Below are 22,633 nucleotides of genomic sequence, written 5' to 3'. Positions count from 1 at the left end.
TGCTGTACTCAAGAATATTTCACTTGTATTATGGTGGGAGGAAAACTGAGCACAGCCCAGGTGAAAACCCAGGACCATCTGTAGTTTGCTGCCAGACCTTCCCACATATCACCGGAGAGAAACCCAGCATGAGCTGGACTTGAACCCATAGCGAACATATTAAGCCTTTTTGATCATTGCTTTCTTCTTCTTAATCCTTCATGTGCATTCGTACTATAATTGTTTCCTTCTGTGTGCCTTTACTGTACTCAACTTAACCTCTGTCTAAACTTGTAGAGGGCTTCACTGGGTTTGTCCCCACAGACCATCGATTATGACCAAAAAAAGCTGACTGAACACTTCAATCTGTGCTTTCAAGAACCTGGGGCCAAATTCCACAAAGCCATTTCTGACATAAACCAGAATATTAAATATTCTTTCATTGTGTTGTTCATGGTATTAGAAACTGAATTTTGACAGATCTGTAATTGGAAAACATTCATGAGATGGTCCAAATCTTAATTTCTAGAGCACAAATACAAGGTCTTAAATAATATTTAGAATTTTTATAATTAGGTCAGAAAGAGCTTTCTGGAATTGGTCCCAGTTACTGTGTCAGGCAGCATGTATACCTGAATGTCCGGAGAGTGTGCGGAAGGATGTCCCCGTCTGGCAGTCCGTGACGTAGATCTTACAGTCCCCTGCCCCACCACTAATGAGCAGAGAAGATTGGTTGCTGGCATCCTGCATAAACACCAGGTCTCGTACCGTACCGTCGTGAAATGTGAGCTCTGTGTCAGGGCCTGGAATAGGGTACAGTGACAGAGGATTATCAAAAGCCTTAGCATTTTAAAACAAAATATGTTTGTAATTTACACAAAATGTGTAAATTATTGCCAGACTGCATTATAAAATTTCAACCAACTTAAAAAGCATCCCTGCCACTTTTTAATATTGGAACCATGGTGCTAGGTCTGTTCCATAAGACTTCATCCACATAACTTTAAAAATTCTTATCTCTCCCTATATTTCTTTAAACTTCACCAATATCACAACAAACACCATTTCTTTTCTACTTGTACATGTATAACAAACTGTTTTTTCTTCCTCAAACAGTGGTCATTAAACTTTTTTTTTAAACAACCTAGATGCACATTTAGTGGGGCCTCCGTGGCTCAGTCGGTTAGCACACTAGCGCAGCGTAATGGCCCAAAAGCCTCTCACCAATGCGGTCGCTGTGAGTTCAAGTCCAGCTCATGCTGGCTTCCTCTCTGGCCGTAAGTGGGAAGGTCTTCCAGCAACCTGCGGATGGTTGTGGGTTTCCCCGGGCTCTGCCTGGTTTCCTCCCACCATAATGCTGGCCGCCGTCGTATAAGTGAAATATTCTTGAGTACGACGTAAAACACCAATCAAATAAATAAATAAATGTACATGTAGTAGCCAGTAAAAGTAGCAATTTCCTGTATTTTGGCAGAAAAACCTTTGTGATGACATACACGTGTACATCAACAAGGAATACACGATGCGTGGGGAGATTCAAGTGACAAGTGGTCTTCAACACACATGAGACTGCCCAAATGGTCAACATTTTCTACCGGTGCGGTCTACATTTTGTGAGAGCCATGCCCATTAATGGAGTTTTTTCTTGTAAAATCACAAAAATGTAAAACAACTATGACCTATTTGGACAAGTGACAAAATTGAGATTGCTTTCAAATGCCATTTTCTCCGCAAAACAGGTTCCCACCTATGAAGGAGAATCATTCTCAAGGACATTCCAAGGACCTAATATCCTACTTTCAGCACTACTAATCAGCATTATCAAGGACATTCAGCTTAAGTACAGTCCTTCAGATGGAGAATAATGGTTACCTTTTTGGTAGCTTATACTTTGTCTGGAACATAATACAACAATGAAAACACTTGACATATAAAAAAATGTATTACTTTCCAGTACGTATCCCCAAATAAACTCTTCAAGGGCATCCCAAAGCTTTGAAAACTTCCCAATAACATTCAATAAATTTTATGGACTTCAAGAACCAGTAGTAATTGTCTCCAATTATAGTCCTGACTGAAACCCACCGACAGCATTACAGGAGTCAGTACTGAAGCGTGTCAGCTTGATGGTCTTGTCGTTCGACCCCGTAGCAATGAGGTCCCCCAAGGGGTTCCACGCCACACAGTATATAGACCCCTTGTGATGCTTGGTGCGCTTAAACACAACATTGGCCTCCTGAACAGGCTGGTCCTGCCTGTAAACGCAAAGCGATTCAACTTTATAGTCTATGTTTTTATTGGTGTTTTCAATGAAAGAAAGTATATCAATAAAAGGAACGAATTCATTGGTAGACAACCTAAACCCTTTACTGCATCTGACCTTCTGAATAATATAACAGGTGGAAACAGACCTAAACAGCTACATCCATTTTGTTCTGACATGCTTGCATGGTAATTTCCAGTCTGAAATTCTTTCATCTAGGCTACAGGTTGAGCCATGTCAGAGAACCAAAAGCATGATGTTGCGTCACTTGTACGCCACGCTCATACGGTTCAAAGGCAAAACACCGTTCATGTGACATCAATGGAAACAGGTGTGTTCCCAGGATAACCAAATAACTTAACTCCTAATTCATAACATGGGGTTTTGATTTTCTCATGCATAATGTTGCTAACATGTACTTAGAACATTGGTGTCTTTTCTTTTGAACTGATTCCACATGACCTAGACTACATCACACAACACAACTGTTGGACTTACAATGTTATTAAAGTGAAGCACTCTACACTACTCAGCCGGTTGACAGAAATGACTGATTGATTGACTGATTGTTTTCAAATGCCACACCTGAAAGAATTTTTTACTTATACGATTGTGGTCAGTTTTATAGGTGGTGGAAATCGGAAGGTCACAGTTAAACCACTGACCTTTGGCATGCTACTTGCAAACTTTTCTGCCTTTTTGATGTACAGGTACAGACAAATTCGTAATAACAAACACTCAAACTGTGAAGAAATGCTAAAAACTTTGCATCCTCAAAAATAAAAAGCTATTCAAAAAAACAAAATTTTTATCATCTTGGAGTTTTTTCTCACCTTAAGTCAGCAATATTAGGGAAGCTGCAGACACGTAAGACTTTCGAGTTTGACCCGACAGCATAGAGGTGACCTTGAGGGTGAAAGGTCACAGTCCGCACAGCCTGCTGGTCCTCCATGTACGACACAGGTATGTAATGTGGACGATTACCAGCCCGACCCTACAATAGCAAATACAGGAACATTAGCTTGATCTGTTCTACATTCTGTGGCAGATGACTGATTCACTGATCAAATGGTGTTTAAGTATACACTAAAGAACATTTCTCTGACATGTATTTATTTAATTATTTGATTGTTGTTTCATGCCATACTCAATATTTAAATTATACAACGGCGGTCAGGTTTTTGGTGGGAGGAAACCCGGCAGAGCCCGGGGGAAAACCCATGGCCATCCCTACACTGCTGCTAGGCCTTCCTAAGTACGACTGGAGAGGAAGCCAGCATGAGCTGGATTTGAACTCACATACTGGAATCCACTTTTGAAAAAAAAAAAAAAACAATGAAACACCACAAATTATTCTCCAATTCAGGTATAGCATACTCCAATTACAATTAGAGCAAAGAAACCCTGGACAGCAGAGTAAAACATTCTGAATTTCCTATTTGCACAACATACACTGCATTAATTTAATTTACACACAAATGTTTGGGTCAGGACAGTACAAAACAAGAATAAATTTTCAATTCAGTCAAACTGTGCCTACATGTAACATGCGCAATACAGTGTATTTGTACAGCACAAAATTGATCTCACAAAGGTACATGTTAGTGTAAGTTATAATTTTTATTTCATAGCAAAAATCTGTCAAAAAATAAGGCTCGATCAAGATCAGGTTTGTCACGAGTTTGACATAAATTTCTCATGTCTAGTGGGGTGTGCACATCCAAAAGGAAGTCAACAGTGCACGAATTTTATCCAACCATAAATGCAATGTAAGAAAACAACATTTGATTTCTTTGTGTTCTACGCTGTACTCAAAAATGTTTCACTTATACGACGGTGGACAGCATTATGGTGGGAGGAAACCAGGCAGAGCCCGGGGGAAGCCCACAAGCATACGCAGGTTGCTGGAAAGCCTTCCCACGTACGGCCAGATAGGAAGCCAGCATGGGCTAGACTTGAACTCACAGCGACAGCATAGGTGAGACGCTCCTGGGTCATTATGCTGCGCTAGTGTGCTAACTAACTGAGCCATAGAGGCCCCCGATCACCTGACGTCTGTATTATAACAAGAACAATTCAATCCGCACCCAAGTCCGAACAAGCATCAACAAGTGACTGATTTATTGTGAAAAGTCATACGGCAATCTGCTATTACATGTAGGTAAAAGTGATCAAAGTAGTAAGTCAGCAGTCTTCATAGTTTTCAGGTCTGAAGAATGTCCAACCTAGCCCGTTGGACTGTAAATGTATAGTGATATGTACCTTCTCATGTGTACAAACACTGAATGACTATGAAACAAGAAAGAAGTGTACATGTCTGTCTATACAAATACCTCAGAGTCACACTCTAGATCCAACCTTCCATGAATGGGACACTCCTCATGTCCAATCTGTACTGGAGCTGCCATTCCAGAATGTCCAAAATGGGTGTCCACAAAATGGGTGTCCACAAAATAGGTGTCTGATTTAACTGAAGCTGTATGTTTTTTGCACACAGTACAAAAAAGTGTTTTACCATTCAATCACGTACATGTAAAAGATGAGACAAACAAAAGCTATATTATTCTCCAGATAAGCTAAATAATTCCATCATTCTTTTGTTCTTCTTTCATGGACATTAAAAATGTTAAATGGACACTTCAAATTGAGTTCAAGCTGAGCTGCATGTAAACACGTGTGCTGCAACATTACACTAAACTTCCATAATTTACTTCCTGTATAATTTTCTGAACATTATCATACAAGCTTTCACTTGCCACATACACACCAGTAATTCAAGTTCAACTACTAGTAAAAACTCAAGTAGTACTGAGGGACCAAGGCCCAGTTTCACAAAGCGGGGCACAATATTTTTTTATCGTACATTTGTCGTATGATATTTTGCACGTCATTATTACCAAACCCTTGTCCTACGTGCGCGATTATCGTACATGTACGACATCTTTCTGAAACTGGGCCCAGTACTCCACTTGAAAATGGTGCGACTGTTATCATCGGGTTCACAGCATTAATCCCAAAGATATGTTGTAACTATTCTATCCCACTCCTACCAATAGGCCATTACGGACATATACCGTGACTGAATATCAAAACCTTTTACTGTATCCATGTACCTGAATCTACACGTCGAGCATCTCAAACCAATGTTAACTTATCGTTGTACCCTAACAAGCTGATTAAGGTATCCACCACATAAGCTCTCATAAACATGATAAATGAGCTATTCCCCATGTGTACATATGTATACATACATTCAGTCTATAACCTCTAGTCTATATCCTGGGAAATTCAAACTATACAGAGCAATATTACAGTGTAGCCAGCCGACCCTATTCATCTACCTTTGTATAGTAGTACAGTGTTATGCATGAGAATCTCTTGACCCCAGTATACACTCCCATTGTTTGTGTGTACAATAGCATTGTGGGGGAGAGGCTTACTGCCACTTACATACTGTGCTGTGTTTGCTCTCATGTCTAAAGCCAGTCTTATCACTTGTAATATACGGCTCATTGTAAATCTTCAATTTTTCATGTGGTGTGCATCTCCAAAAATTTCCTGCATTTCTTTAATTCCTAAAGAGGTAGCTTTAGATTTTTCTTGATATCTGGAATTTGGACTGAGTATAAATTCAGCATGCATGAATGACCACCGACCCTACCAGATTACAAACAGAAATTGTGACAACTACGGTACATGCACATTTAGTTCTATACAGTGTTTACTACAAAGCCTGCACTGACCCTGCCAAGAATGCAATGAGTGTATAACCAAATACAAAATCACAGGCCTCTTGACTGACAGGAACAAATCCTATTCTACACTTCACTTCTCTAGACACGGACCAATGGGATTTGTGTTCAAAACCAGCTCCCGCCGCATTGGCTGTCAACTAGATGTACTTCAAAAGGGGAGATAACTTCCACTAAACTTTGAAGATTAACATGACCTTAATTTTATGCCCTACCCTAAAATACAAAAAATGTTGTAATTAATAGACAAAACTAGGCCAAAGTCAAGATGTGCCTAAGTTTCACAGCCAACTAATAAGCAGATATTTCAAACTTTGCACCTAAGGGGAATGTTCTCTGTTACATGTACATACTGATGAATGTGTTGAACTTTTCAATTTAATGTTTATTAAATTACACAAATGTGTGAGTGCACTCAAATTATTTCTGCTACTTTTCCTGAAAAACACTGTACTCCAAAAGGCAGTTTCATTTTATTCAAAGGTGCATGTAATGTTGTTTCACACGTTATACAAATACAGGGGGCTCCGTGGCTCAGTTGGTTAGCGAGCAAGCACAGCGTGATGACTCAGGGGCCTCTCACCAATGCGGTCGTTGTGAGTTCAAGTCCAGCTCATGCTGACTTCCTCTCCGGCCGTACGTGGGAAGGTCTGCCAGCAACCTGCAGATGGTCGTGGGTTTCCCCTGGGCTCTGCCCGGTTTCCACCCACCATAATGCTGGCTGCTGTCGTATAAGTGAAATATTCTTGAGTACGGCGTGAAACACCAATCAAATAAATAAATAAATAAATTATACAAACACAAGCATAATTTTCCAACAACTGCAACTGCAATGAGGGCCAAGCCTAAATATTTATGTTATACATTGTAAAGATCCAAACACAAATGCACAGAAACTTAATCCCATCCTTCTCGCTCACCCATTCTGTGTGTTTGACTTTTTCACATGCCAGAAGTACTAATCAATTAACTGACAAGGGCATCCGTTAATCACCTGGTTCAGATGAGCACATTTTGCCAAACCACAAACCAACAAACTCTCACACCTAAAATATCTGAATCTTGTTCATATAAATGTACGTGTCTTCAATCCTAAAGAGCATAAATTTTTTTACCTTTTAATATCAGCCTTCCCACCTTGAACGAAAATGATTTCCAAGGACTCTGAAAGACCTATATAATAACCTGTATTTTCCGTACTTTCCACAGCCATTTAGTTTACAAACCCTCATCTGGAGATTACTGGATATTTTGGGAGCTCATTTATCTGTCCATTTTTAACATGAAAGTAACATGATATTTAAAACAATCATGTACTTTCTCCAAAAGTCTTTTTGCTTTTGAAAACCTTTCAACAAAACTGATGCGCTTTCAAAGATTTCAAGAACAAATGGAAATCCTGTAGAATACAACATGATGTATCTACTGAGACGGCTAAACAAAGCATGTAACTCATGTAACACACAAAAAAAGTGACTGATAAACTCTGAAGTGCTGAAGTCATAAACAAGGGGAGAATGAGAGACACATGTAATGTGAGGAGCAGTAGGTGTGAGGAGGATGTATACACATCCATCTGCTGTCAGGCTGACTGTACCTAAGCATGTACTACCAGGTCAACAGTGAGGGGCGTAAGCACAGCTCCACAAGGCCATGATGTATTACTGCCACATTTCTTCACAGGTCACCATGACAATAGTAAAGGGCACACTCTAGAATGTGTACAAAGCAATTTCTTATCATTTCACATGCCAAATTTCAATAGATTTTTTTTCCTTGACATGTTCCACTGTACATTTTCAACTTACATACATACATGTTAATTTTACAAGCTCACATACATGTCCATTGCAAAAAATAATGCTCTATAAATAATAGCACTGAGTGAGGTCTTTTCACACAACTTGGAACAAATTTATTGTACGTGTAAAAGTAAAAATGTTCTGTAAGCTCTACAGGCTTGCTGTGTTTATCCTTATGAAGTCCCACTGTAGGAAACAGCTCACAAATACATTAATTTTCTTAGAAACAAAACTTTTTCCATTAGCTGCCTTTTTCAAGTGTATACAAGCTGAGAAATATGGCAAGCTACATATATATGTAATTTACCATAATGGCACAGGAAACAGAGAATAATTCTCCATTGTCTGTTTAGAGTAATGACTTGTTTTCTTACATATAACGTGGTATTGCACATGCACACACAGTTTTGCTGGGTTGGTGTTTTGTCAACATACATTTTCACACAAAAATAGACTTTCACAAGAATATGTTTATTCAAAAGTCTGGGCAAAATATGTCTCTATGAATTCTGAAAAAATGTTGTGGCCCAATAAAAAGATAAGAGATTCCAGCTGTGTGTAAAAAAAAAAAAAAAAAAAAAAAAAAAAAAAAAAATTACCAAAAACTGCAAGTATATGTAATATGATACATGTGGGATCTGATTCATATATACAAAGTTCATAATACATTTGTACATGTAACCCTTATCCATCAAAATTGTCCGTTTGGGCTCACACTGCAACAACAACTTGTCCCTTTCTCTTCATAATCTATTTCACGATTAAAAGTATCTCAAGATCAAAACTGAAGGCTGAATAAAAAATTCTGACCAGATTACAACTGGATTTTTAAAATCTACCCTAAATGACCTGAAATTTCACCAATAAAAGTTCATTTTCTGAGGCTAATAAATGTCACACAATATTATTTTCAGTGTTAAAACTTACTATTTGTCAGAAGAATCATCCCATGTTCTAAGCAAACCTCAAAACACCTTTCTAAAATCAACACAACTCTCAGAAATTTATTGTCATTAATGGTAATAACATTGGAATGCAAGCACTTAAAATAAGTGCATTAAAAAACAAGACTTAACACTTAAATTTACAATGAATAATGCCTAAACATTTCTTGTGTTTGACCTAAATGTTCTTACACATTTTGCCTTATTCTTGAAACATGTATGTTAATTTCAGCACCATAAGTTAACTTTACAACCTTAATCAGCCTTTAAAATACACTTTTCAAGGAAAATTTTGGGGCAAATACAGGTCTTAATGAAAAATTAATGAAAAGCATCACACAAACGAAATTTACCTCTGATATCACTTGTCATTTTTACTTTCTTTCTATCATAAACTTGACCTCTTTACTCTATTTCACCTGAGGTGTAGTATGTAAAATGCCCTTTCAGAAGCACATCAAGACCTCAAAATAATACTTTTCATGATAACACTCAATTTTTTTCTCAAAAGAAATGAATATAACTTTACAAAACATTCTTATGTGGCCGAACAGCACAGATGAATCAATCCGAATCAAGCAAAAGGTGTCAGTTCACAAATGCTAAACTTCAGACAAAATGCATGTACTGCAAATTCCAACGTCCTGAACTTTTGGAACCCTGAAATTTGAAGACAGCTGCTCAGATGCTGAGCTCTGATATGCCGGTGTAGCATGGGTCTATCAGTCTATGTTCAGCATTGGCCTATCTGTAGCACTGGCCTATCTACAGCACTAATGATGTTTGCACAGATGCTTTCCTCACCTGGTAAACTTAACTCCAAACAAGCACTGCTGCTGTCAGCTTTATACACCAGCTTGTGCAGGAGGCCAGCTAGCAAGTAACTTTACATGCATTTTCAGGATTTGATTCTACAAATTACATGTACATTTATGTACACATGTGTGTATAATTATTTGAGCTGGTGAAAAAATGTTTTATTAACACTTCTTCAGTTTTAGACTGTGCTCTAGCAGGCTCAATGGCGGATTAAGACATTGTTTGAGATGCATTAAGTAAGAAAGATGGAACAGTCCACTGAAAACATCTGTGATGTCATCACTGTGATGTCATCATTGTGATGTCATCAGTGTGATGTCATACAGATTCCTTACTTTTTGAAGTAGTTACAAAATATATGTCAAAACTTGTTTCATCATCACTGTTAAGACTATCTGGAGATCTGAGGAACGTAAATAGATCTTACATACAAAACAAGTAAACTTGAAGGCATTGCCCTTTGAAAAGATGTGATCTCGCCTAATTTGCATATGCTATTATTCGATATTTGACACTGTCCACAGCAATACACCCTCCAAATACCTATATGAAGTCAATCGGATGAATGGATGTGGAGAAAATCGCCGAACATACATACCTACTGAGATTCTTTCTTTCTTTCTTTTTATAGTTTGATTAAATATTTCATGAAACAATACAGTTACATGTATCTGCCTTAAAAAGCTTCAACATGCATGGTGTTCATATTGGTTTCTATAGTTATTCACCCATTTAACTATTTTTTTTTTGCACAAGCCACTACCAGAAGAAAGAATTCCCTATACGTGTATAGATGAGGGAATATATGAGAAAATTTAAAGATTAATCAGTTGAAATTCAACATTTTCAGTACTGCCGTACTTCAATGAAAGTCCATGTATGAATACATTTGGTCTTAATATATAAATATATAAATATTGACTACTGTGGAAGATTGTTGGTTATCAGCAAAAGTCTGTCTTTGCTCTCTAGAGAAATAAACATGTCCATTAAGTCTGATTACACTACCATATGGCCAGTCATATTTATACCAGCCAAAGCACATATAACATCTTTCTTCAGGTATCTATATTTATAACAAATGTAAATGTTCTAAATATCCAGACATTTACGAATCTTACAAACTTCATGTGGGCCACAGATTTTCGGAATGTTTTTTTTTTTATTTATGAGATTAATGTTGGTGAAGGTGGTGTCTTTTGGGGGAGGGGAGGGGAGGGGAGGGGAGGGGAGATGAAGTGGGGTTGTGCTTCAGAATATTCAGTACAGGTTTATAGGTGGAGAAAGTCAATGCCTGTAGGAAGACACCACCTGATGAGTAAATTAAAAAAAAAACAGTCCCCCCACAACCCCCCCCACCCCCCCACACACACACTACCCACACCCCACCCCCTCCAACCACACCCTCCCAAACCAATAGCTGAAACCTGAAATTGCCAATCTGAAAGTTCCCTGTTCAGAAATATGCTAAATGTAGATATCAATAATGCATATTAAAGCTTGCTTTCCTGTGACTCAAAAATATTCACAGGAGAAACCACTAATAAACCAGGACAAAACTCAACACAAAACAACAGAGTGAACATATCAAGTATGCATTTGCCTGATTCTGAGAATTCGTAGCAAACTTTTTGACTCTGAAATGCACAATTTCGCGTCAAAAGTTTACACGAAATAAAAAGTGTCTATAAAGACATGGAACATGGAACAATCTCTTTACTTGAACTTATTTAATAAATACCGATAGAAAGGAATTTTTATGGGTTACCAGAAGAATCTGTATCATATATTAACACTGAATTAATTTATCTGATTGGTATTAAATTTAATTAGTTATTCGCAAAAGAACTGCATTATAGGATTGCTGAAATGACAGTTCAAAAAGTTCCACTGATCACAGACTGATTGGCTGTGGCTAAACTAATGCTTTAGCCAACTGAGCCAGCAAAGGGTTTCTTATTCAAATTAAAGTTACATGTAAGCACAAGGCACATGTACATAGTGGGTGTCAGTTGTTTTACAAGGCCTAAATAGCCCTATATCTGACCCCAGCCTCACTACTAACCACCAGCTGATTAGCTTCACCTGCTCAGAGCAATGTCAGGTAGCTACTCTCTTAAGCACATGGGAGGTAACATGAAACCACATGGGGGGAGAATACTCTGCCACAAGTACATATTATACACTACAGTGAACTGTACACCTTTACTACCTTTCAGGACTAACATCTGTTGAAACACTAGATACAAGCATTCACCATACCAAACATCACATCTGCAAGCATCTACAAGTATACTGCGTGTCTGAGTACACTGTGCATAGCAAATTTGTCAGAATTACAAGTAAGAGGCTTTTTATTTATTTAATTCGTTCTTTGATTGGTGTTTTACGCCATACTCAAGAATATTTCACTTACATGATGGCAGCCAGCATTATGGTGGGTGGAAACCAGGCAGAGCCCGGGGAAAACCCATGACCATCTGTAGGTTGCTGGCAGATGTTTCCACGTATGGCTGATAAGGCTTTTTAAGTCACATGTTCACATCTTGTCTATATACAGTATGTCAGACCAATTTGGTTAGCTGTCTGTCTTACTCTGAACAGATTCAAACCTGTTCTTTCTGATATGAAATATTTTTTCATCTACCACAAAAATTTAAAACGAAAATAAAATTTCTCATAACTGCACTCACCTTGGCCTTGATTTTGAATTGCAAGAGTGAGTGACATGACACTCTTTATGCCTGACAGAATTCATATTTTACACAAGATCAATTAATTAACTGATTTCTGTATCCCCTGGAGGTGCAAGCTTAATCTAAATATGCAAATGAATGCCATAATGTATATATGGTATGATTTGCGGACAACAGGTGATCTCCAAACACACTTCATGGAAATCAACATCCTGTCTGTTCTATCACCAAGTCAAAGACAATCCTCCCAACAACACAACCATGATGACCATGATCTTGACATCATATGACATTTGTAGACACTGTCAATTTTCAAGTTCATCCAGTTCATCCCGTTTTCGATAAACAAAAGTTGTCTCCGCATAAATTTGTACTTCAGAGCGCTGCAATCAAACCCTTGTACAAAGAGATATACTCCTGTTACTTTTGCGTCATAGCAGTGTAATTACTGAGTATAAGACAGGGTTACCTACCCTTGGCTGTGATCCTCTGACAGCATCATTCATATTCATGTTGGCATCTTGTTTTGCATCTGTAAACAGGGTAAACCAATCATAATTAGGACACTTACAATGTACGGTGTCTGCAGCATTATACATAGTGTAATCATAAATGATATCTACAATTCACCAGACCCAGTATTAAAGGACTTTTGATGACATTCACCTTAGACTGATACAATTATATTTATTCATTTATTTATCTGATTGGTGTTTTATGCCGTACTCAAGAATATTTGACTTATATGACGGCTGCCAGCATTATGGTGGAAGGAAACCGGGCAGAGCCCAGGGGAAACCCACGACCATCCACAGGTTGCTGACAGACCTTCCGACGTGCTCATACAAGTATAGACAGGCCTTCAAATACATGTACCCATCATGCTAGTGTGATCTCCTTAAACCAACAACCCACGAGGTGCTCTAAAGTTACTTGAGGACTGAGTACCAGTACCCAAACAAATCAGTTCACAATTTCTTCTTTTCACAATCTGACTCATCTTTCAGGGCGTTCAAAAAGTGTATGGTTACATTAATATTTATTCTACTATAAACGCAAAAATAATTCTTTTTCACTTCCTCTCTACACGAGTACATGTACATTCGTGTATTTTACAATTATGACACGAGACGACTACCACGAATGAATATTCTCATTCCAGCTTCAGAAGTACACATCTCGTGTTTCCGAACAAAATACTGGTCAATTTCTACTAGAAGTCTGAAGAGCACCTCTGGCACATCTGCATGTGTTAATGTTTAAAATCTCTGGTACGAGCTGACACAGGGCAGGTCCCAACCATTCAGCATACATCATGTACATGGATTGGAGGATAGTTGTACATGTACATGTGTGTACATGTATTTAATAGGTCATGGATGTCCACACAGATGCACATGTACAGATATATGTAACTGTCACATGTATTTATTTATTTGATTGGTGTTTTACGCCGTACTCAAGAATATTTCACTTATACCACGGCGGCCAGCGTTATGGTGGGAGGAAACCGGGCATAGCCCGGGGCGATACCCAGGACCATCCGCAGGTTGCTGACAGACCTTCTGACGTATGTCCGCAGAGGAAGCCAGCACAAGCTGGACTTGAACCCACAGCGACCGTGTAACTGCTACATGTAGCCTAACTACATGTAATCATGTCAACAATACATCTGCATTTATCATTCAACACTCGTCCATGTGACATTGTCCACAAATAAACCTGACCATCATAATGTTATTAAAAAATCCCTGCGTATGGCATTAATTGAGCAACAATCAAATAAAAAAATCAATCAAGAAAAACAAAGTTATGTTTAAAAAAAAAAAATAAAAATAAATAAGAAAGCTGTGAGCAAAAACATAATAATGTTAGTTCCAACAACACAAAACAAAGTGTGAACCAAATGTTGTCCCAAATTGTGTACAATTTTGTTTAGAAATACACACATTTATTAATGGCTCTTCATGCAATATCACTGTTAATACATTCAGGCAGAACACAAGCATGGTAAAGCACAGTGAAGTCTGGCGCATACCAGAGCTATGTGCTAAGCAAAAATTTGTTCATGGCACTTTCCTTAAGCACGTAACTCTCATGTGCAGTGAACTTCTCTGTAAGTTTTTGCCTTTCCTGGAGCTGGGCTATATATCTAACCTGTCTGATAAATTGCTTCATTCATGCATGATGCCTTGCCGGAGAACCAAAGCTCTCTGAAAACATAGACATATAGATCTCTAGATATATAGCCCAGCTCCAAAAAAGGCAGCTGCTGCATGTTAAAGTGAACATAAAGTCTGCCACTATATATACACAAAAAATAATATAGCACATAATTATCACAGAAATATATGGAAAAAAATTCTATGAAGTTTTGAAAGCCGAGAACATGAAGTTCAGCATTTTGGACATGGCAGTTCGGAGTAGCCATGTTGCAGAAGCCCTTATGAATTTGGCCAATCACTATCGCTGAAAGCGTCACATGATAACTGGCTGTCAAGTCAAAAATCTATTGGCTATTGATTGTCAGTGTGGTTTCATAAATTATAGATAGCTATCAATGCAATAAATTAGATTTTTTGGTTATTTTAAGTGTTGAACTGATGTATTTGGAACCACACATTTACGAGTAAGGAACTGTGAACAGCTGCCCGTGTCACAATCCACACATGTGGGGCAGGATACTGCAGTAACTTGTCACGGTAAACTGGCAAAAAAACGCCTCTGGGGAGTGAATGCTGGAAGAAAAATATTATGACTTTGCATTATTTTTCCTTAGCAAAGTCATATTTATTAAGTAAATATCTTCCCAAATTCTGAATGAAAGGGTCTGTTATCAATCAGAAGGTTATGTTATGTTAAGTAAATTCTCTGAAGACGGTGCAGCCAGCTTAGCCAAATGCTTACACCCATGTAGGACGAGTAGGGCAGCTAGAACACAATGCTTGTGTCCACGAATTACACCCTGAGTGAGCGCCAAACTAAGAGAACATCGGCCCTTTGAACCCTATTTTCTCATTGTCATGCTGTTTAATACCGATGGTACGGGACAACTCCTAGGTCTTTGGTGACATCACTCTAGATAGCTATAACATGGCAAAATGACTTCACCAAATGGGTGGGCTAGGTACTGATGATTGCTTGCTATTTATTTTGCTGATAAGCAGTGTAAAATTTTTAAAATATATTTAGAATGCCACTTTACTAATTACTTCAGCTTTAGTGGTTGCTCACTTTGTGTTCACTTTACTAAGGCACATGACTTTGTATAATGTGGACAAGACTTGGTTAGTATACAGAACCCTGGATCTACAAGTCTACCTTCTGACATCAACCACACACAACCTGTTAGAAAGGATAACACAAGCTAGTTTTAGTTACTGCAGGTATACATGTATCTTAACAAGATATATATTGTAAGACTCATAGGATACAAGTTTGTGGGTACAACAATAATAATGAAGACATAAAAGCAAAATTGTGCGAGAAAGCTTTAATTCTTCATTATTATTAACTTATGTCATATCTGCGCGTGTATACAGTATTTACAACAAAAATAATTTTTTTTTTTTTTTTTTTTGATTGGTGTTTTACGCCGTACTCAAGAATATTTCACTTATACGACGGCGGCCAGCATTATGGTGGGTGGAAACCGGGCAGAGCCCGGGGGAAACCCACGACCATCCGCAGGTTGCTGGCAGACCTTCCCACGTACGGCCGGAGAGGAAGCCAGCATGAGCTGGACTTGAACTCACAGCGACCGCATTGGTGAGAGACTCCTGGGTCATTACGCTGCGCTAGCGCTTTAACCGACTGAGCCACGGAGGCCCCAACAAAAATAATAACTCCGGGTGAAATTTTAATACACGTGAAAAATTAAATTAGGATTTTTCTTGTGCAGGTGGCTGTGGCTGACAAACACACTCTGCCACATACAGGAGGTCATTAAGTGCATCTGTAAACCTCAAGCAGTACAGTACATTACCTAAAATTTCAACCCAAAAATTGCATTTCAGAAGCACATAAATGTCAAGTTTTGGTAGTGTAACTTGCATTAATCCAGTAAGGTATTATCCTACCTTCCAAACAAACCTGAAATCCCCTTTCGAAAATCAACAAAACTTTCAGAAGTTGATACAACGTGCAACGCACATGTAGGTACTGGCAAATTTTAGGTCATCTACACCATGAGGGAACATGCAAAGATCTTCTGAAGGACTACACTACCACAAGATTTATTTGTTTGATTTGGTGTTAACACAAAGCTATATTCAAATGAGTCTACATAAGTAATGCCACCCAGTATCTTATCAGATGTCGCAAACTGGGTAGAGCTTGAAGGAAAGACATGCTCCCTTTCTGGACAGCAAAATCGCAATTAGCACATTTAACATCAACTGCATATAATTCTTAATTTCTTTTCTATGCTTTTTTCTTTTTTGTTCAGCAGGCTTGGTGACATGCTTATCAAGTTAACCTGAATTTGTGCACATTTCACAGCTTTAATATTACAGTATTAGGCTCCTCTCAAATTTTCCAGGCAAAACGTTTTTCCCTTTCAGACACATGAAAATATCATAAATCATGCTAGGAAAGTAAGTGCTTGTAAACTAGTAGGTTCTTCAACATTTTCAAAGATCTTTACTTTTGAAAACTTTCCAGTCAACATTTTTCAGGCTTTTCAATGTTTTCCAGGCTTTTCCAGGCTTTTCAATTTTTTCCAGGCCTTTCAATGATTTCCAGGCTTTTTTTATTTCCATTAAAATAAGTGCAAACCGGGTGCAGTTCTCCTAAGGAATGCATGCTCTACATGCTTTCTGGGCATCCTCGTTCTATTAATCGTTTTACTTGTAACAAAATGCATTGAAGTTTCCATATCATCAATCCTATTTTTAACAAGCTGGTACCTTTTTTTTTTGCTGGTCCACTGTCCGTCTTTGAACTTGTCGACCCCTTAACAGCACTTGGTACATTCTTTTTAACAGCCCCTTGCGGTTGTTTTGCTTTAACCATGACAAAGTCAAGAGGATTTACAATAAAACACTATTAAAGTACATTATTTTAAACTTTAAGCCGGTACATGCGCATCTAACTTCAATATTTCAAGGAATCTTCTTAACTTCAACTTCTCAATCCACCTTCTCCCTCAAAATTTTGTAAAGATTCTAATCTAAAGAATCATCAAAATTTAAAAGCTTAATCAAACACACAATGACCATTTGTAAGTTTAGAACATCATATGAAAACTGTAAGAATTATTTAACGTTAAATTGCAGGGCACCGCCTTGATGAAATCAATGAGTTGCATGTGCTGCAGGCCACGGAATCACGAAACAATCTTACATTTGAGACAAAATTTCAAATGACTTTAAAATTTTTATTTCTTAGGTAATGAGGGCAAAATATTGCTTGAGAGCATAAATTCTGGGTACGTTATTGTACAACAACTGTCAGCTAAACTTACGGAAAGAAAGAAACCAAATTTAATGACTGAAATTTTGACTGAAGTCTTAGATTGCTTCGTGATCCCGAGGCCAGGTGCCAAACAAACTTCCTGCCATTCATCCTTGAAAACCAATTCAGTATGAGTGAGATATACACATCACAGCTCATTTGTCAAGGTATCAAGTGCAGCCCTTTACAAATAGTAATTCGGTCACTCACACCCGCCAATCAAGTATGATACATGTGTTTTAAGATTTCTTATGACATCAAAAAGCAGAGCCTAAGAAAATCAAGCACATGTGAAAGTTTAACATTCTGCAATAGATTTAGCCAGAATTTGAAATCACTGTGTCTTGTTTCCAATTTTTTGTCCTATTTTCCCTATCTCTCTGATGTTAATTTTGTAAGAACAGCATGTCTCAAAAACACGGAAACACTACCCAGGCCAAAATAGGCATTCTGCACAAAACATACAAACAGTTCAGTGTAGTTCCTGTCTTGACCCTGTATAAACCCGTACCCTCCTCTGAAGCAAACGTGTACGTAAAATGTTGTTTACAAAGCTTGTTAAATGGTTAGTTAGCCAGACCTGAATCATATATTCTAAGGGAGTTAGTCAGTTATTTTTTCACACAACTCCAAAACTAATACCTTTGGCTGGAGATTTTGGTCGGCTATGAGCACTTTCAACTGCCTTGCTGTCAGATTTGCTGCTTGATGGACGTTTGTTGCTGTCAACTTTTCCTACAACGGATTTCTTTGCACTCTCAGGCTTCACGACAGTCTTATCAGGAGCACTGTTCTTGCGACCAACAGCCTTAACATTCTCATCTCCGTCTGTCCTGCAATCTGGGCTAACAAGAACCTTACAAGTCTTGTCACTTTCCACTTTGTCCTTGTTGCCATCAGCAACATTGTTGTTGTCATTATAAAAGGGCTGATCCTGAGTGCATGAGGGTGGTGCTTCAATGGGTGATTGACAGGGAAGATGACCATTGGTTTCAGAGCTATTCAGTGGCTTATCTGTGACTGGATGAGGTGAATCTCTGACCGGGCTAATAATTGCTTGATTGACAATGTCCCCATCAGAAGGCATGACTGGAGAACTGTCCGGGGCTGGCGTACATATACGGCTGTCAGAATCACCTCCCTTGGAATTAGGTGTACTTGCGTTCAAACCTACAGCAATTTATTCATGAACCATGTGCTTTATAATCAATGCAAACTGCAACTAATAATGCTTTATTTTTTTTATTTTTATTTATTTGTTACTTACCAGTAAAACATGTAATTTCTTTGTTTGAAACCTATGCATGATACATGAACATGGTCATTTATACACAATATCTGTATTGTCTGATGAGGTCAAAATCAAGCCTAGTAATCGTACTAACCAGGGCCAGCTTTCATATTAAACAATATCGAAAAAAAATCTTGCCAAGAGAAAGTGTTTTGCTTATCTGTTCTACTTGAGTTCTATATGTATAACTGACAATTCCGTTTTTTTATACAATCGCTCCATATCTGTAATCTGGTTAATTTTTGACAAAGAATGACACTTTTCGTCAATATTTGGATGGCCAGCATCGAAGCATTGGACTTTGGATCAACAAGCATTAGGCAATGATACACATGTATGTGTACATATATAAGCCATTCAGACATTGTCAGGAAACCTATAAGAAGCAAAGTCACACTCTGAAGTAAATCGAACTGTGAACAGCTGTTGAAAGTATTATGTACTTAGTCAAGTATTATCTTCAGCCTGAACCAAAGTACCATGGATTTCTTTTGTATAAAGTGCAGGATGAGTATTAGCATTTAAGTAGACCAACAGGCTTAACTTTCAACACATTTTAACAACTGGAATTGATACATGTGACTATGAATGTAATTTTCCAGAATGACGTAGATGTGCACTGTATCTTGTTTAAATGAAAAAAAAACATTAAATGTACATGTACACACATCACAACCTGAAATGTGAACAAAATATTTTAATAGTTCAAATGATATTGCTACATGAAGAAAAATGTGACACAAACTGCTCAGCTATTGTAGCAGTCACCCATAGTAGATGTATATGGTATATGTAGCTACACAGATTATTTTGGGTGGGTGTGGGTACTTCAAACCTGTGGGTGAGGTGACAGGAGAATACAGCATTATCAGTGAGGGCTGAAAAGTGAAACCTAAGCATTTATACATACTGAAAACACCTTACCAAAAATATGCTGAAGAGATACACAGTGTACATGCAACATTCCAAAATACAGACTCATTCTGTTAAAAGAAAAAAAGAGTATCCTGTCACATGTAGCATTGTCTATAAAGAAATCTTTACCTTATCTTTAAAATTTCTTTCAATTTAATCTGTTACTGTATCACTCAGTTGCTTTTTATATATATACCATAGCTGTACTTTGTCAGAAATTGTTCTGACCTTCAGTTTGACAAAATACTTTGTTTGGTCAAGGATGGCCCCAAACCAATGTCAGAGCACGCGCCATTTAAAAACCTGATGCAGTTACCTGCCCTTATCAAATGTGTGAAGGCTGTAAAACTCGGGCCCATGCATCCGATGAAATAACCAATCAATGTAGTGCTTGCAATAAACTGACAGATCAGAAGATTTACAGAACATGAATGACTGCTACTTTAGGCCAAGGAGACGTCTTTGACGGGTAATTTTTGTCTCAAACGTGAAAAACTGCCACAGCAACTGCATCAGTCTATGGATGGAATGCACTCTGCCTGACTTTGGTTTGCAGCCGTGCTTGGCCGAGCAAAATATTTTGCCAAACCTAACGTCAGAGCAATCTCGAGCTTAGTTCTACTGTCACCATTGTACATGTATTACTCTATACTGAAGCACTGCTGCCAAACCAGCCCATGGCTATTAGCCTATACTGTTCCACAATGGACAACAACCATAATGTGACCACACACATGTAATTACAGGGATGATCACTCACCATGGGCGTATCCCTGCTGTTGTCGGGAGAGGTTGGCTGAATACGGACCACCTTGTCCTTCCCCAAGGCAGTTATCTTCATCAGGGGGAGTAACTTGGCTCTGTTTCTGCTCCAGCTCCATCAGCTCTCGCTGGAACTTTTCTCGCTGCTTCTCCTGGATCTCCAGTTGTTCTTGGATTTTCTGCCGTTGCCGTTGGTATTCCTTGTAAAGTTCAGTGCTGGAGTTCCGTGCACTATGCGATGGTGATCCAAGGGAGCGAGGCGGGGTTCTGCTCTCCACAACTGCACTGCGATTAGGTGACTGTGACCGGTGAGGCATGACCTCCTGTTTAAGGACAGCAGATGCCGCAGGTGACGTCTGAATTCCTGGGTCGTGTTGGGGATTGTTTGCAGCCGGGTTGCTTGTATTTCGGCCATATGGTGAGCGTTCTTCGTTAATTACACTATGGGTATCAATCTTACTGCCAGACGCAAATAATTTATCCACCGACATTTGCATGGGATCTGTCGTTTTAAGGAGATTCTGGTTTGCCTGACCAGGGGCAACTGACCTAGACAAAGAGCTGAAGTCAGAAGAGGTTGACAAACTGTCTCGTAATCCTTGCCATAGTCCTGTTGCCAGTCCATCAAACTGCGGGTTAAGGGATCGTGTCATCATGTCACTAGTTCGGGACCGCGCGGTTGGTATTGCGGAGTGTGGGAACATTTTGGGTTTGATGGGAGTGACAAGTATTTGTTCCGACCAAGAAGCTTCTAACGAAGGTTTCATGAGGGGTCGAATGTCTATGCTAATGGACTTCTGTTCAAACGGACACCCGAAGGTTTCTTGCGGTATGCTCTGCAACCATGACAACAGGCTGAGGTCTGCATCACTGAAGCCACTATCAGTGAGCAGCGAGGGTAGTTTCAAATCTGGGTCTTTCACTTCACTTGCTGTGGCTTTTGACTGACAATACTCCACACATGATTCGTACAGCAAACCTTTGAGCAATAGTTGAACCAAGCGATCATTCTTAGCTGCAACAGAACGGAAGTTATTTTTGCGATCTATTGGGAGGTATGCTTCGACGACAGAACAGACATCTCGAAAACACTGCATCCTAGCATTGCTTGGGTTCCAGTTTTGGTACTCAGAATGATCAGAAAGTCGAGGAAGTGTCAGCAGCAGGCACAGATTGCTGTATTCTTCCTTTGTAGGACATACATCCTCCAAACTGTTCAAGCATTTCACCACCTCTTCAACTGTAAATTCATAACTCTGCATTGGGCCTGGATCTGCTTTGATGCAGAGAAGCTCCAGGTACTTGTGCTTGATTATAAGGTATTGAAATTGTTTCAAGTTAAATGTTTCTATGCTGCCGAGAGGCTGAATAAATTCAATGGCATCATCCCATTGGCCATCTAAAATAAGTTGCCGCAGAAACAACATGTCATCGGAATAGAACCCATTGATAATGCCTGTCTCCCTTTCCAGTGAAAGCATTGAGATGTTCAGTTCCCGGTTTTGTAAAAATTCGGACACCAGCTTGACGATGTCAGCCTCCGTTATTGCAACGTTTGTGGAAGGCATTTTCCTTTCTTAACTATGACAGCGCTTATCGGCTGACCAATGCTGAATAATATGTATGTGGCAGTCTGTTAAACCATAATTACCACGGAGGCAAAGAAACCAAAACGTTTCCCGTGGTTAATGCGCTGCATCGGAAACCATCCCCAAAAATGTGAACAGAGGTTGACATGCCCTGTCAAGACTTGCGTCGAGATCTTACTTAGTATCCGAGCAGTCTTCCAGTAAACACTTTCCAAACAAAACTCACGCACACGAAAAGTTCTCCGGCATTGTCCAAGATTGCCTGGTAGTCTGACTCAGCTTCTTGAGTGGAGACAACAGCTTTTACCGCTGTCAGCCTCACCGCTAGATACAGCTGGCAGCCATTTTGGCAGTTTCCGAACATTCA

General features: G+C 38.8%; 1 protein-coding gene across 4 annotated transcripts in view; it reads right to left on the bottom strand.

The window, feature by feature from the left end:
• LOC135480189 (WD repeat-containing protein 47-like) overlaps positions 1–22,588 on the bottom strand; it is a 27,986-nt gene extending 5,398 nt beyond the window's left edge. The window contains exons 1-8 of one of the 4 annotated variants that reach the window (XM_064759953.1): positions 20,676–22,588; positions 18,352–18,879; positions 17,163–17,258; positions 15,577–15,600; positions 12,729–12,787; positions 3,076–3,236; positions 2,065–2,234; positions 612–782 (exon numbers count right to left, since the gene is read on the bottom strand). In XM_064759953.1, the coding sequence (XP_064616023.1) occupies positions 612–782; positions 2,065–2,234; positions 3,076–3,236; positions 12,729–12,787; positions 15,577–15,600; positions 17,163–17,258; positions 18,352–18,879; positions 20,676–22,245 (2,779 nt within the window). In that variant the 5' untranslated portion in view covers positions 22,246–22,588. The remainder of the gene's footprint in view (positions 1–611; positions 783–2,064; positions 2,235–3,075; positions 3,237–12,728; positions 12,788–15,576; positions 15,601–17,162; positions 17,259–18,351; positions 18,880–20,675) is intronic. The other 3 variants (XM_064759954.1, XM_064759956.1, XM_064759957.1) reach the window with 3 other exon arrangements.
• Between the last annotated feature and the right edge of the window lie 45 nt (positions 22,589–22,633).

This window comes from Liolophura sinensis, chromosome 13, assembly GCF_032854445.1.
Source record: "Liolophura sinensis isolate JHLJ2023 chromosome 13, CUHK_Ljap_v2, whole genome shotgun sequence".
Taxonomy (NCBI): domain Eukaryota; kingdom Metazoa; phylum Mollusca; class Polyplacophora; order Chitonida; family Chitonidae; genus Liolophura; species Liolophura sinensis.
Note: the sequence above shows the minus strand (reverse complement) of the source record. Positions and strands in the feature narration are given on the sequence as shown.